A 12,938-nucleotide genomic window follows, 5' to 3' on the forward strand; every position below is an offset into this window, starting at 1 on the left:
CGTCATGGACTCGTGATTCTGATTATGAGCAGATGATTCGGGTTTTGAAAGAGGAAGACTTAATTTAAGGCAAGCTAATCATAAACCCGACAGTCAGATCAGAGCGGTGCGTTTCATATCCTGTTTTTATTCAACAGCTGACAAACTGAACAGAACCAGAGTGTTTTATAGCTGCTGAGCTTCATGTGTTTCCCATGTTTGTTTGCTGCATTTGGCTCATTTTAATTTCTATTAAAACATTTGATGATTGAGGACTTTTGGATTATTTATGAACTTTACAACTTGACCAAAGAACTTGTTTACATCCTTGATCATTTAAAAAAAAAAAACATATCAGTGTTATTTTAGTATCGTTGAGATGCTACTATAGATTTTTAATACTTTAAATATTATATATTATATTTGTAAAATATTTTAATATTTTCTGTTTTGATTTTAAGTTAGTTTATTTATATTTTAATATTTTCTGTTTTAATTTGAGGTAAAAAAAAAATTAGTAATTTTGTTTTTTTTTTTGTTTTTTTTTAATCATTTTCTATTTCTATTTTGGTTATTTTAGCAAATCGAGTTAAATTAAATGAGAAATGATGCCTTGGCAACTAGGTAATGATTTTTTTATTTTATTTAAAGTTTAATTTATTTCAAGTAGCAAATGTTTTTATGCTTTTTAGGGATGTCACAATTCTCAATATAATATCGAACCGTTCGGTACAACATCCATGGTTCAATACGCGCTCGTGAATTGCGGTTTTGCATATAAATAATATCCATGTTTACTTCTCTCAGAATTGGCTGTGTGTGAGGAAACACTCTTTTAATGTGCATTTGAAAAAGCAAAACACTGAGCAGCTTCCCTTGTAATAACGAACCTTTTAAACAAGTTCTTATCACAGAATGAGGCAGGAAATATATTCTATACTGTAATAAAGGCTATATCCATTAGAAATGGCTTACAAATATACTTAATCGTTATGAAAATAGCCGAGATGTCTTGAAGAACACAGATAAACCATATACCGTTGCAGGTGAGGGTTTATTGTCCTTACATTTCATCATTCAAAACGTTTAACGTTATATCTTCTGTTTATTCAGTCGTGATGCCTTTATCTATATTAGGGATTTCCTGGAACATCAGCATCAGTTCTATTACTTCTGTGATGCATACGTGGATTTTCATGAATGAAACACACATTGCATGTTTATAGCGCTCGATAATGGCCAATCCATCCTATTTTGGGTTAAAAATCAGAAAAATAATACCTCGCTCAAAAGAAACGTTAAACAGACATATAATAATCTACCCCTTTTCCAGTGTGCAGAGGTTTACAGGAGATTTTTATTGTTAATTTGATGCAAAAAAACACTGATGTGCCAATCTATCAGAACCGCACTGAAAACCGAGGTATGTATTGAACCGTGGACTAACTGCATCCCTAAAGCTTTTATATTTATAGTTCACTATAATAACTCTGTCACATATTCATATTGCATATCATATGAAAGTAATAAGCCATTAGAGGCTTTAATCTAATACAGCACAGTTTAGACAGACATCAGTACATATTCTACTCCACTGGTGCATTAGGATGTGAAGGGGGTTTGTTCCTCTAGTCTTCGGTGGACTCTGACTCATCATCTGGAGGAGGATGCTGGTCTCTGAACTCTCTCCGAGCCTGTTTGTTGGACTCCAGCAGCTCGTGCAGTTTTCCGTTCAGAGCCTCGTTTCTCTCCTCGATGTCGTCCAGACAGGAGTTGATCTGGTCCAGCATGGAGTCGATCGCTGCGTATTCTGAGGAAACAGCAGCCACACCACGTTTACTACTGACTCTTATTCTTACAAACCACTCTTCTACCTAATATGATTCAGATATTCATTCTGAATGACTTCCAATAGTTTTTATATCATTGCATATGTATATGTTATACAATATTATATTAGTATTATTTTTTATTATTTTCACATTATAATACAATTAAATTTTATACAGACACATCATTTGGAATGAATAATAAAAAATCAAAATGTAATAAAATGATGAAATAACTGTAAAATTATATAATAATATAAGGAACACACACACACACATATATATATATATATATATATATATATAAGTATCAATAAATATGGATAAAAAATAATATTAAGTAATTAAGTCAATTAATAAATATAATGAATAATACAATAAAAATGTAGTAAAATCTATATAAAAATTATAATTCATATATTAATTATAATTATTCATAAATAATAATTTCTATTATATTTGATCATTGTTAATAAACATTAAAATATTTTATAAATACAAATATATTTTTATATAATTAGTAAATAAACATTTGTACTGAATTTCATTTGTATTATTAATTACAATCAAATTGTATTAATCTGAGGAGTGACTCATAAGAATGTAATAAAATATATAATTGGAAGATGTGTGTTTATGTGTATATATATATATATATATATTGCATTAGTCAGAAACATAACGCATATTACAGTAATGAGACGATAACACATAACGCATATTACAGTAATGAGACGATAACGCATATTACAGTAATGAGACGATAACACATAACGTATATTACAGTAATGAGACGATATTACATATTACAGTAATGAGACGATAACACATAACGCATATTACAGTAATGAGACGATATTACATATTACAGTAATGAGACGATAACAAATAACGCATATTACAGTAATGAGACGATATTACATATTACAGTAATGAGACGATAACACATAACGCATATTACAGTAATGAGACGATAACACATAACGCATATTACAGTAATGAGACGATAACGCATATTACAGTAATGAGACGATAACACATAACGTATATTACAGTAATGAGACGATAACACATAACGCATATTACAGTAATGAGACGATATTACATATTACAGTAATGAGACGATAACACATAACGCATATTACAGTAATGAGACGATAACACATAACGCATATTACAGTAATGAGACGATAACGCATATTACAGTAATGAGACAATATTACATATTACAGTAATGAGACGATAACGCATATTACAGTAATGAGACGATAACACATAACGCATATTACAGTAATGAGACGATAACACAACGCATATTACAGTAATGAGACAATATTACATATTACAGTAATGAGACGATAACGCATATTACAGTAATGAGACGATAACACATAACGCATATTACAGTAATGAGACGATAACGCATATTACAGTAATGAGACGATAACACATAACGCATATTACAGTAATGAGACGATATTACATATTACAGTAATGAGACGATAACACATAACGCATATTACAGTAATGAGACGATAACGCATATTACAGTAATGAGACGATAACGCATATTACAGTAATGAGACGATATTACATATTACAGTAATGAGACGATAACACATAACGCATATTACAGTAATGAGACGATAACACATAACGCATATTACAGTATTGAGACGATAACACATAACGCATATTACAGTAATGAGACGATATTACATATTACAGTAATGAGACGATAACGCATATTACAGTAATGACACGATATTACATATTACAGTAATGAGACGATAACGCATATTACAGTAATGAGACGATAACACATAACACATATTACAGTATTGAGACGATAACACAACGCATATTACAGTAATGAGACGATATTACATATTACAGTAATGAGACGATAACACATATTACAGTAATGAGACGATATTACAGTAATGAGACGATAACGCATATTACAGTAATGATAACACATATTACAGTAATGAGACGATAACGCATATTACAGTAATGAGACGATAACGCATATTACAGTAATGAGACGATAACGCATATTACAGTAATGAGACGATAACACATATTACAGCAATGAGACGATAACACATAACGCATATTACAGTAATGAGACGATAACATATATTACAGTAATGAGACAATAACACATAACGCATATTACAGTAATGAGACGATAACGCATATTACAGTAATGAGACGATAACACATATTACAGTAATGAGACGATAACACATAACGCATATTACAGTAATGAGACGATAACACATAACGCATATTACAGTAATGAGACGATAACACATATTACAGTAATGAGACGATAACACATAACGCATATTACAGTAATGAGACGATAACACATAACGCATATTACAGTAATGAGACGATAACACATACCGCATATTACAGTAATGAGACGATAACGCATATTACAGTAATGAGACGATAACATATATTACAGTAATGAGACGATAACACATAACGCATATTACAGTAATGAGACGATAACGCATATTACAGTAATGAGACGATAACGCATATTACAGTAATGAGACGATAACACATATTACAGTAATGAGACGATAACGCATATTACAGTAATGAGACGATAACACATATTACAGTAATGAGACGATAACACATATTACAGTAATGAGACGATAACGCATATTACAGTAATGAGATGAGATGATTGCATTAATACCTTCTTCATTGAATTCATCTTCATCCTCCATGAGTCCATCATCAACTGAAACATCAGGATCTCCGTTTGGTCCAGACATGTTTAAAACAGTCTTTATAAATAAGAATCGAATTATAAATATATATATATATATATATAATATACTGTCTATATAAACATGTTTAATAAAATTGCCGAACGTGAAAGAGACAAACAGCTCAGTATCAGCTGACTGCCACGAGCGTCCTGTAACGCGCCTCATCAGAAATATAAACCCCCTGCTGTCTCAGCTCCAAATATTTCATTAGTCTAAATACTGATTATATTAGAGCCAATATATCAATATTGAGACGACTTTAAAATCTCTTATGACTTCGCTGCTTTAAAAAACGACCGTTTCTGGCATTTCGCTGGACAGTCTCTGGTCCTAAGTCAGGGTCGTGTTTATATGACGTCGCGCTACGCAGCATGTGCACCAAAACAGAAGCGTTTATCCTCTTAGTTTGAGGTTTACTGTGTTTTTTCCAGAGTTGTTGTGCTAATAATTACAATAACAGGTTTTCTCCATATAGACTTAGTTCGTTAATATTTATTTTTTGCTGTTATGGAGGATTTACCGGAAGATTTGAGATCGTTTCTACAGAAGAATCCATGCTTTCAGCTCACAGACTCGAAGAAGGTCAGAGTTATGTCAGCTGTTCTGATGATCAATATGAAGAGGTGAAGGCGTGTGTTTGCTCGTGTCAGATGATGTTGAGAGTTTGTGTGTTTCTGTCGCTGTTTGTCAGATCCGCTGCTCTCTGAACGAGCACGAGTTTCCCTGCAGCCTCCCCGAGCTACAGCGCTTCACCGCGGGGAACAAATACAAGAAACTCCGCGCTCAGGACGAGTTCCACTACAGTCAGTACGAGCCGCACATAGTCAGCAGCACTAAACAGCCGTGAGTACACTACACTATACCACACTATACTACACTGCACTATAGTACTGTACAGTACACTATACTACAGTCAGTACGAGCCGCACATAGTCAGCAGCACTAAACAGCCGTGAGTACACTACACTATACCACACTATACTACACTACACTACACTGCACTATAGTACTGTACAGTACACTACACTACACTACACTGCACTACACTGCACTACACTACACTGCACTGCACTACACTACACTACACTACACTACACTGCACTATAGTACTGTACAGTACACTGCACTACACTACACTACACTACACTGCACTACACTGCACTATAGTACTGTACAGTACACTGCACTACACTACACTGCACTGCACTACACTACACTACACTACACTGCACTATAGTACTGTACAGTACACTGCACTACACTACACTGCACTGCACTACACTACACTACACTACACTACACTACACTGCACTATAGTACTGTACAGTACACTGCACTACACTACACTACACTACACTGCACTATAGTACTGTACTATACTACAGTCAGTACGAGCCGCACATAGTCAGCAGCACTAAACAGCCGTGAGTACACTACACTATACCACACTATACTACACTACACTACACTGCACTATAGTACTGTACAGTACACTACACTACACTACACTGCACTACACTGCACTACACTACACTGCACTGCACTACACTGCACTACACTACACTACACTACACTGCACTATAGTACTGTACAGTACACTGCACTACACTACACTACACTATACTACACTGCACTATAGTACTGTACAGTACACTATACTACAGTCAGTACGAGCCGCACATAGTCAGCAGCACTAAACAGCCGTGAGTACACTACATTATACCACACTATACTACACTGCACTATAGTACTGTACAGTACACTATACTACAGTCAGTACGAGCCGCACATAGTCAGCAGCACTAAACAGCCGTGAGTACACTACATTATACCACACTATACTACACTGCACTATAGTACTGTACAGTACACTATACTACAGTCAGTACGAGCCGCACATAGTCAGCAGCACTAAACAGCCGTGAGTACACTACATTATACCACACTATACTACACTGCACTATAGTACTGTACAGTACACTATACTACAGTCAGTACGAGCCGCACATAGTCAGCAGCACTAAACAGCCGTGAGTACACTACACTATACCACACTATACTACACTGCACTATAGTACTGTACAGTACACTATACTACACTGCACTATAGTACTACACTACACTATACTATACTACACTGCACTAGAGTACTGTACAGTACACTATACTACACTGCACTATAGTACTACACTACACTATACTATACTACACTGCACTAGAGTACTGTACAGTACACTATACTACATGACAGTACACTGCACTATACTACACTACACTGCACTATCATAGTAATGAAGAAAGTAATTCAGAAAACATCTTAAGGTACAAAATTTTTAGGAGTAACACATTATTTTTATTAATATTTGTGTGTGTGTAATATATATTTATAGATAGATATAATATTTTATGGTTTTATGTTTTTAGGTTTTTTTTGTCCATGTAATTTTTTTTAATTCATTTTAATTGAAGCTTTAGGTATTTTAGTACTGTTTTAAAGCAATGTTAAACTAAATGAAAATGAGAAATGTTGCCTTGGAAACTAGTTGAAATAAAATAAATGTAACATTAATTTTTTTTAATTTAATTTTATTTCATGTCCATGGTTTTTGTTTTAGTTGATTTTAATAACCCTGATCACAACATGATCACTGCAATACTGACACTGTTTAAACGGCGCATATATTCTGTTCCCATAATGTACATAAACTTGCATTAATATAAGTAGTAATAAGTAATATAAATATTTTCTAGGTACTTTACCAAATTTCAGCCTCCTAGCTCATAATTTTTATTTTTTTAATTCAGTTTTTAGTCATTTTCTTATGTGCTTTTGTCATTGATTTGCATTTCTTCTTTTTTTTTTTAAATATTATTGTTTGTGTTATCTTTATTCTTAGTTTTAGTTGATTTCCAGTTATCAATTTTAATGCTCATTTCAGTTAGTTATTAAGGTTGAAGATGTCACAGCAGTGTGTTGAGGCATTGGTTTCCGTTTGTACTGTTTTTTGTATTTTACATTTGTGTTTTGATGTTGTTGTTTTCTTTTATGAGGAATAATTTAATTATTGAACAGCGCTTGGTCAATGCTCTGTTGTTTTAATAGTGCGTTATAAATAAACTGATTTAGGTGTCATTTCTTTTCAGTCTTGGTTTATTTCCAGTTATCGATTTTAATGCTTTTCTCAGTTAGTTAGCAAGACGACATTTCTAGTTTTTCATCTACTGTTTATATTTGATTTTATTTCAGCTTTATTTCAATGAACAAAAATGTTTTAATAGTTCTAGTTCCAGATAATAACTCCAGCACAGTAAGACCAGGAACATGCATTAATAAAGTGAATGAGTTTTGATTTCATATTCATATATTTGCTTTGTTTTTCCTCAGAGATCGTCTCTTCTGCAAGCTCACATTACGTCACATCAACCGTGTGCCGCAGCATGTTGTGCGTCACGTCAGCGGCAGACGCTACAGGAGGGCTCTGGAGCAGTGTAAGTCACAGCCCTGTTTCTTTGACCATCACAGCTCTGCATGAGGTTACTGAGCGCTTGTGTTGTTGTGGTCAGACGAGGAGTGTGTCCGGCAGGGGGTGGAGTTCATTCCTGTGCAGCTCAAGCAGAAGAAGAGACCCAAAGAGGCCGCAGGAAGTGAGGATCGGGCCACAGGAAGTGAGCGGCGAGGCAGCAGGAAGCAGGACAGCGGCGTCTGGACCCTGAGCTCGAGCGAGGACAGCGACTCCTCGGACAGCATGTCCGATCTTTACCCATGTCAGTGCTGCTCTTCGTTCATAGTGCTGTCAAACGATTAATCATCCAAAATAAAAGTTTTTGTTTGCATAATATGTGACCCTCGAGCACAAAACCAGTCATAAGGGTCAATTTTTTAAATTGAGATTTATACAAAGCTGAATAAATGATCTTTCCATTGATGTATGGTTTGTTATGATAGGACAATATTTGGCTGAGATACAACTATTGTCCAATAGATGTTCCAAAAACTGCATGTTGTGTTTACTTGTTATCTTTAAATTTGATTGATCTGAAACATTAAAGTGTGACAAACATGCAAAAAAATTAAAAATCAGGAAGAGCCAACACTTTTTCACACCGCTGTGTATATTTATGTATATATAAATATGAATACACACACATGCTTGCATATAATTAAGAAAAATTTTATGTTTACATATGAAATGTATGTATAATATAAATTATATACATGTAAATATTTTCAAAATATATACTGTATAGTATATTTATATATACACAGTACACACACACATATTATGTAAACTAAAACTTTTATTTTGGATGTGATTAATCGTTTGACCGCACTAATCGCTAACGTCAGCCGTGTATCTCTGCAGCGTCGGTGTTCACCGTGAAGAAGCCGGACGATGAGCAGAACGCCAGTGATGCTGAGGAAGATGATTTTCAGACCGATGATGATGTGTCTGAAATGGAAGTAGAAAACCAGATGCAGAAACGCAAAAAGGTGAGTGTGACTGAATCACGTTTGCTGTGATAATGAAAGTTAAAAGACAGTTTAATCATTAAAAATGTGCATCGATATTTGATTTACTTGCAGTTAATTCACAGTGTCGCATATCAGTGTTATTATAATTGACTAAAATATTAACAAAATTTACTTAAAATTTAAAAAAAAACTTATTTCAGCTACTTGCCAAAACAACATCTCATTTTAGTTTAACGTGATGTGCTAAAATAACTAAAAACTAAAATAGAAATTAATAAAAACAAAATATACATATCAAAAAGGCTAATAAATTAAACTAAATAATTTATTCAAATTAAGTGAAAACTGAAAAATATAAAAGCTAATGTCGAATATTAGCAGAAACTACAGTCGTATCTCAATTATACTAAAATAACGCTCCTGTTACTGATGTAACCTCGGTTCCCTGAGATAAAGGGATGAGCATTGCGTTGAACACACATGGAAAAAACTCCTGCTTTACTCTGTACTGAAGCCTGATTTGTTCAGGTTTGTGTAGCTGCACAAACCAATGGTGTTTTAACCCACCAGAAAGGACCACTATATAAGTCAGCTCAGAGCGCCATTTCATCAGAATCATTTGACTGAAACGACACTCATCGATTCGCGTGCAGCTTATAGCATGGCAAGTGACGCAACGCTCGCTCCAGAACCACAAATATGACCAGCTTCTCCCAAAGGGGGAAGAATGGCAATTAAACAGAAAGAATCCGTGTCTGCAGGGCAGGGACGTCCAAATTGTAACATCTGGCAAATGTGGACTGTGACAAACAGCCGGCAAATATCACTAATAGAAATCCCGCTGGACCACGTCCAGGAGGAGGCCATTCCTCTTGTGGAGTGGGCCCTCACACATATGGGGCATTGTGAGCCTTCTGAAGTGTAAGCCAAGGCTATTGTATCCACTATCCAGCGGTTAATATTGCAAACCACACTTCATCTGTAGCCAAGCTTACCTGTGGAGGTCTTGGCAGCCTGTTCGAAAGACTTAACCAATTAGATATCTACAAATTTCTTGTACCTTAATGAATCGAAAACTGAGATGATTGTGTTTGGTCCAGCATCCTCCTCAGTCACTTTAAAAGCAAAGTTCTCTCAATTTAAGTGATCTTAAACCACATGTTAAAAATTTAAGTCACCCTAAAATGAATAAGCAAGTTAATTAAATTGTTAGGTCTTGCTGTTTCCATCTTCGTCAAATCTCAAGAATCAAGTCATTTCTTAATTTTATGCACACAAAAAAGATTATTCGTGCTTTAGTCCAGCAGTGATAAAATTATTGTAATTGACTTAATCTCGGTCTTCTGTCCTTTGACGTTTGCAGGTAGTACAGAACTCTGCTGTGAGGTTATTGGCGCGCACGTAAGCGGGAGCACATTACGCCAGTACTTGTCTCCCTTCAGTAGCTGCCTGTAAGATATATAGGATTGATTTTAAAGTACTTATATTTGTTTATCAGTCTATTCATAAGTATGCTCCTACATACCTTTCTGACCTTATTTCAATTCATCAGCCCTCCAGATCGCTTGGGTCAGTGAATCACATTCGACTAAAGGTGCCGAGATCTAGACTTAAACATAGTTCCGGTTCCAATCTTTGGAAGAGCTTACCACAATACATTAGATCCGCACCCACTTTGTCCATTTTCAAGCATAAACTTAAAGACTACATTTTCTCTCCTGCTTTTAAATAATGTGTATATACCCTTCTTTTAACTGTGTTTAAGGGTTATATTGTTTTCTTTTTGTTGGTATTTAGTTTTATCTTTGAATTGTAAAGAACCTGTAATTATATGGTGCTATATAAATAAAAGACTAAGACTATAAATGAACTTGCCTTGCCTAAATGAACTGCATGCGGTGAGAAATCTTGTGACGTTTTTAGGCTTTAATGTGTAACTTCCCTCTTGTTTTTCAGGTTCAGTCTGTTGGGTTTACTAAGAAGTTTAAGAAGAGCAAGAAGAAGGGTTTTAAACATGTTGGCAAAGTCAATGGAAAATAATAAAGTTTGTAACTCATGGAAACTGTTTTCACTGTCGTCGTTTCTGGATCTGAATAAAGGTATTTTCATACGTAAAGAAGCCTGTGAGTGTGTTTGACAGCACTCTTAACAGATTTACATCATAGCAGTCTTATTGTACTAACATTGAGATACTAGTTTTATTAATCGTGCACATTTGTTGTGTTGTTGTTGTTAGGTTTAGTAATTTTGTAGTGTTTGTCATTTTTAGTTGTTTTAAATTTTATATGCGATTCAAATACATAAATCTTACATTTAGATCTAAATATTTTTGAGAGTAATGTTAGTTAACACAAAGCCAAACGGTTTATAGTTCGTACGTTAACTTGAGTTCCTTTAATAATGTTAGCAGATGTAACTTCTGAATGAATGTATTAAGTGTTGAAACTAACGTTAGAAGTATTGATCATAGTTAACTGATATCGACTAATGTGCTGAACTAATAATCATAAAGTGTTGCCATTATAATCTATAGAGTCAGAACTGTGATGCTGTCCTGGATGCCTGAATCTCTTGCAGAACATGTTTCGCTGCCATTAAGAACAAAATCTGAGCAGAAACTAGTTTTCTAGAATCTGCGTATATTAATATAAACTAATTTATGGGGAAATATGTGTGCTGTTCGCTTTGGCCAAAGTTTGTGTAATTTGTTCATTCTAGCAACATGCAATATTTGTACTTCCCTTTCCTGTTCCTTGAATAAAATAGGATCTCATGTTGTGTCAATCATTTGCCTCGCAAACCTCCGTCCTTCATAAAAAAAATACAATTCGGCTCAGGTTCGATTTTCTATGTTTTCGCATCCGTAGCAAGCATTTTGAGAGGAAAGGATGACAAATACGGAAAAACGCATACAAACAGAGTCAGTGTGCAAGGACCTTTAGAATGAAAAGCTTTATAATATTGCCTATATATTAGTCTTCTGTATGGATGCTATTTGCAACCTGGGGACCTGTTTCATAAAACAAGTTTACCAAACAAGCCAGGCTTATTGCAGTTAGTCTGACTTATTTTGAACCAAATAAACTGACAACAAGTCAAACTAACTGCAATAAACCTGGTTTATTTGTGACCCTGGAGCACAAAACCAGTCATAATGGTCCATTTTTCATCATAAGAAGCTGAATAAATAATCTTTACATTGATGTATGGTTTGTTAGGATAAGGACTTAAGACTGGTTTTGTGTCTTGTTTTATGACTCGTCTCTTTTTCCTGTGTCTTTTCCACTGAATCTTAATGAGGGCGCACTAATATTTCATACTTCAGGATTTGAACTGGATGTGTGTGTGTGTGTGTGTGTGTGTGTGTGTTACAGCTTAATTGATCCTGTGTGCTGCTGTTTCAGGGAGGACAGACAATCTACATGATCCTGTCTCATGATTCTCTGTTTTCTAGTTTTTACTTGTGTGTTTGTGTATTGTATGTATAAAAATATGCTTGTTTTATATATATAAGAATTCAATATTTGCATTTTATGTTTTGTTTTTTAATAATAATGTAATTTAATATTAATAACATGATAAATAAGTAATAACTATTATGAATTGTATGTATAATTATAATAAATATTAATATAATTACAATACCAGTTATAATAATACAATTAGTAGTAGTATGTATGCATGTGTCATTATTTAATTCTTGTAATAAATGTAATTTATTAATTAAAAATACTGTTTATTTAATAAAAATGATATGATCAATAATATTCAGAATATTATTAATTATATGTATAATACATACATATAATAGTATTATATTAATGTAGCCTAATAATAAATAATTTTGAATATAATCAT

General features: G+C 34.1%; 2 protein-coding genes across 3 annotated transcripts; one reads left to right on the top strand and one right to left on the bottom strand.

Moving 5' to 3' along the window:
- Positions 1–1,497: 1,497 nt before the first annotated feature.
- On the bottom strand, positions 1,498–4,755 carry bbln (bublin coiled coil protein). 2 transcript variants are annotated; one of them, XM_079416479.1, is made up of 3 exons: positions 4,710–4,755; positions 4,531–4,621; positions 1,498–1,789 (listed from the first exon to the last, which is right to left on the bottom strand). In XM_079416479.1, the coding sequence occupies exons 2-3, from the start codon at positions 4,607–4,609 to the stop codon at positions 1,608–1,610; spliced, it is 261 nt and encodes an 86-aa protein (XP_079272605.1). In that variant the 5' UTR covers positions 4,610–4,621; positions 4,710–4,755; the 3' UTR covers positions 1,498–1,607. The 2 variants fall into 2 exon arrangements, with proteins under 2 accessions (XP_079272605.1, XP_079272604.1); XM_079416478.1 differs by lacking the exon at positions 4,710–4,755 and having other exon boundaries at positions 4,531–4,650.
- A 177-nt stretch (positions 4,756–4,932) lies between these two features.
- surf2 (surfeit 2) lies at positions 4,933–11,866 on the top strand. Its single transcript, XM_079416480.1, has 6 exons — positions 4,933–5,188; positions 5,298–5,449; positions 7,992–8,095; positions 8,171–8,371; positions 8,971–9,098; positions 11,037–11,866. The coding sequence occupies exons 1-6, from the start codon at positions 5,114–5,116 to the stop codon at positions 11,118–11,120; spliced, it is 744 nt and encodes a 247-aa protein (XP_079272606.1). The 5' UTR covers positions 4,933–5,113; the 3' UTR covers positions 11,121–11,866.
- The last annotated feature ends 1,072 nt before the right edge of the window (positions 11,867–12,938 follow it).

Source organism: Barbus barbus, assembly GCF_936440315.1.
Source record: "Barbus barbus genome assembly, chromosome: 5".
Classification (NCBI taxonomy): Eukaryota; Metazoa; Chordata; class Actinopteri; order Cypriniformes; family Cyprinidae; genus Barbus; species Barbus barbus.

Coding starts and splice junctions, on each gene's coding strand:
- bbln (XM_079416479.1), bottom strand. CDS start 4,609: ATGTCTGGACCAAACGGAGATCCTGATGTTTCAGTTGATGATGGACTC. Junction 1,790..4,530: donor AGATGAATTCAATGAAGAAG/GTATTAATGCAA, acceptor CTGTTTCCTCAG/AATACGCAGCGATCGACTCC.
- surf2 (XM_079416480.1), top strand. CDS start 5,114: ATGGAGGATTTACCGGAAGATTTGAGATCGTTTCTACAGAAGAATCCA. Junction 8,372..8,970: donor CATGTCCGATCTTTACCCAT/GTCAGTGCTGCT, acceptor GTATCTCTGCAG/CGTCGGTGTTCACCGTGAAG. Junction 9,099..11,036: donor AGATGCAGAAACGCAAAAAG/GTGAGTGTGACT, acceptor CTTGTTTTTCAG/GTTCAGTCTGTTGGGTTTAC.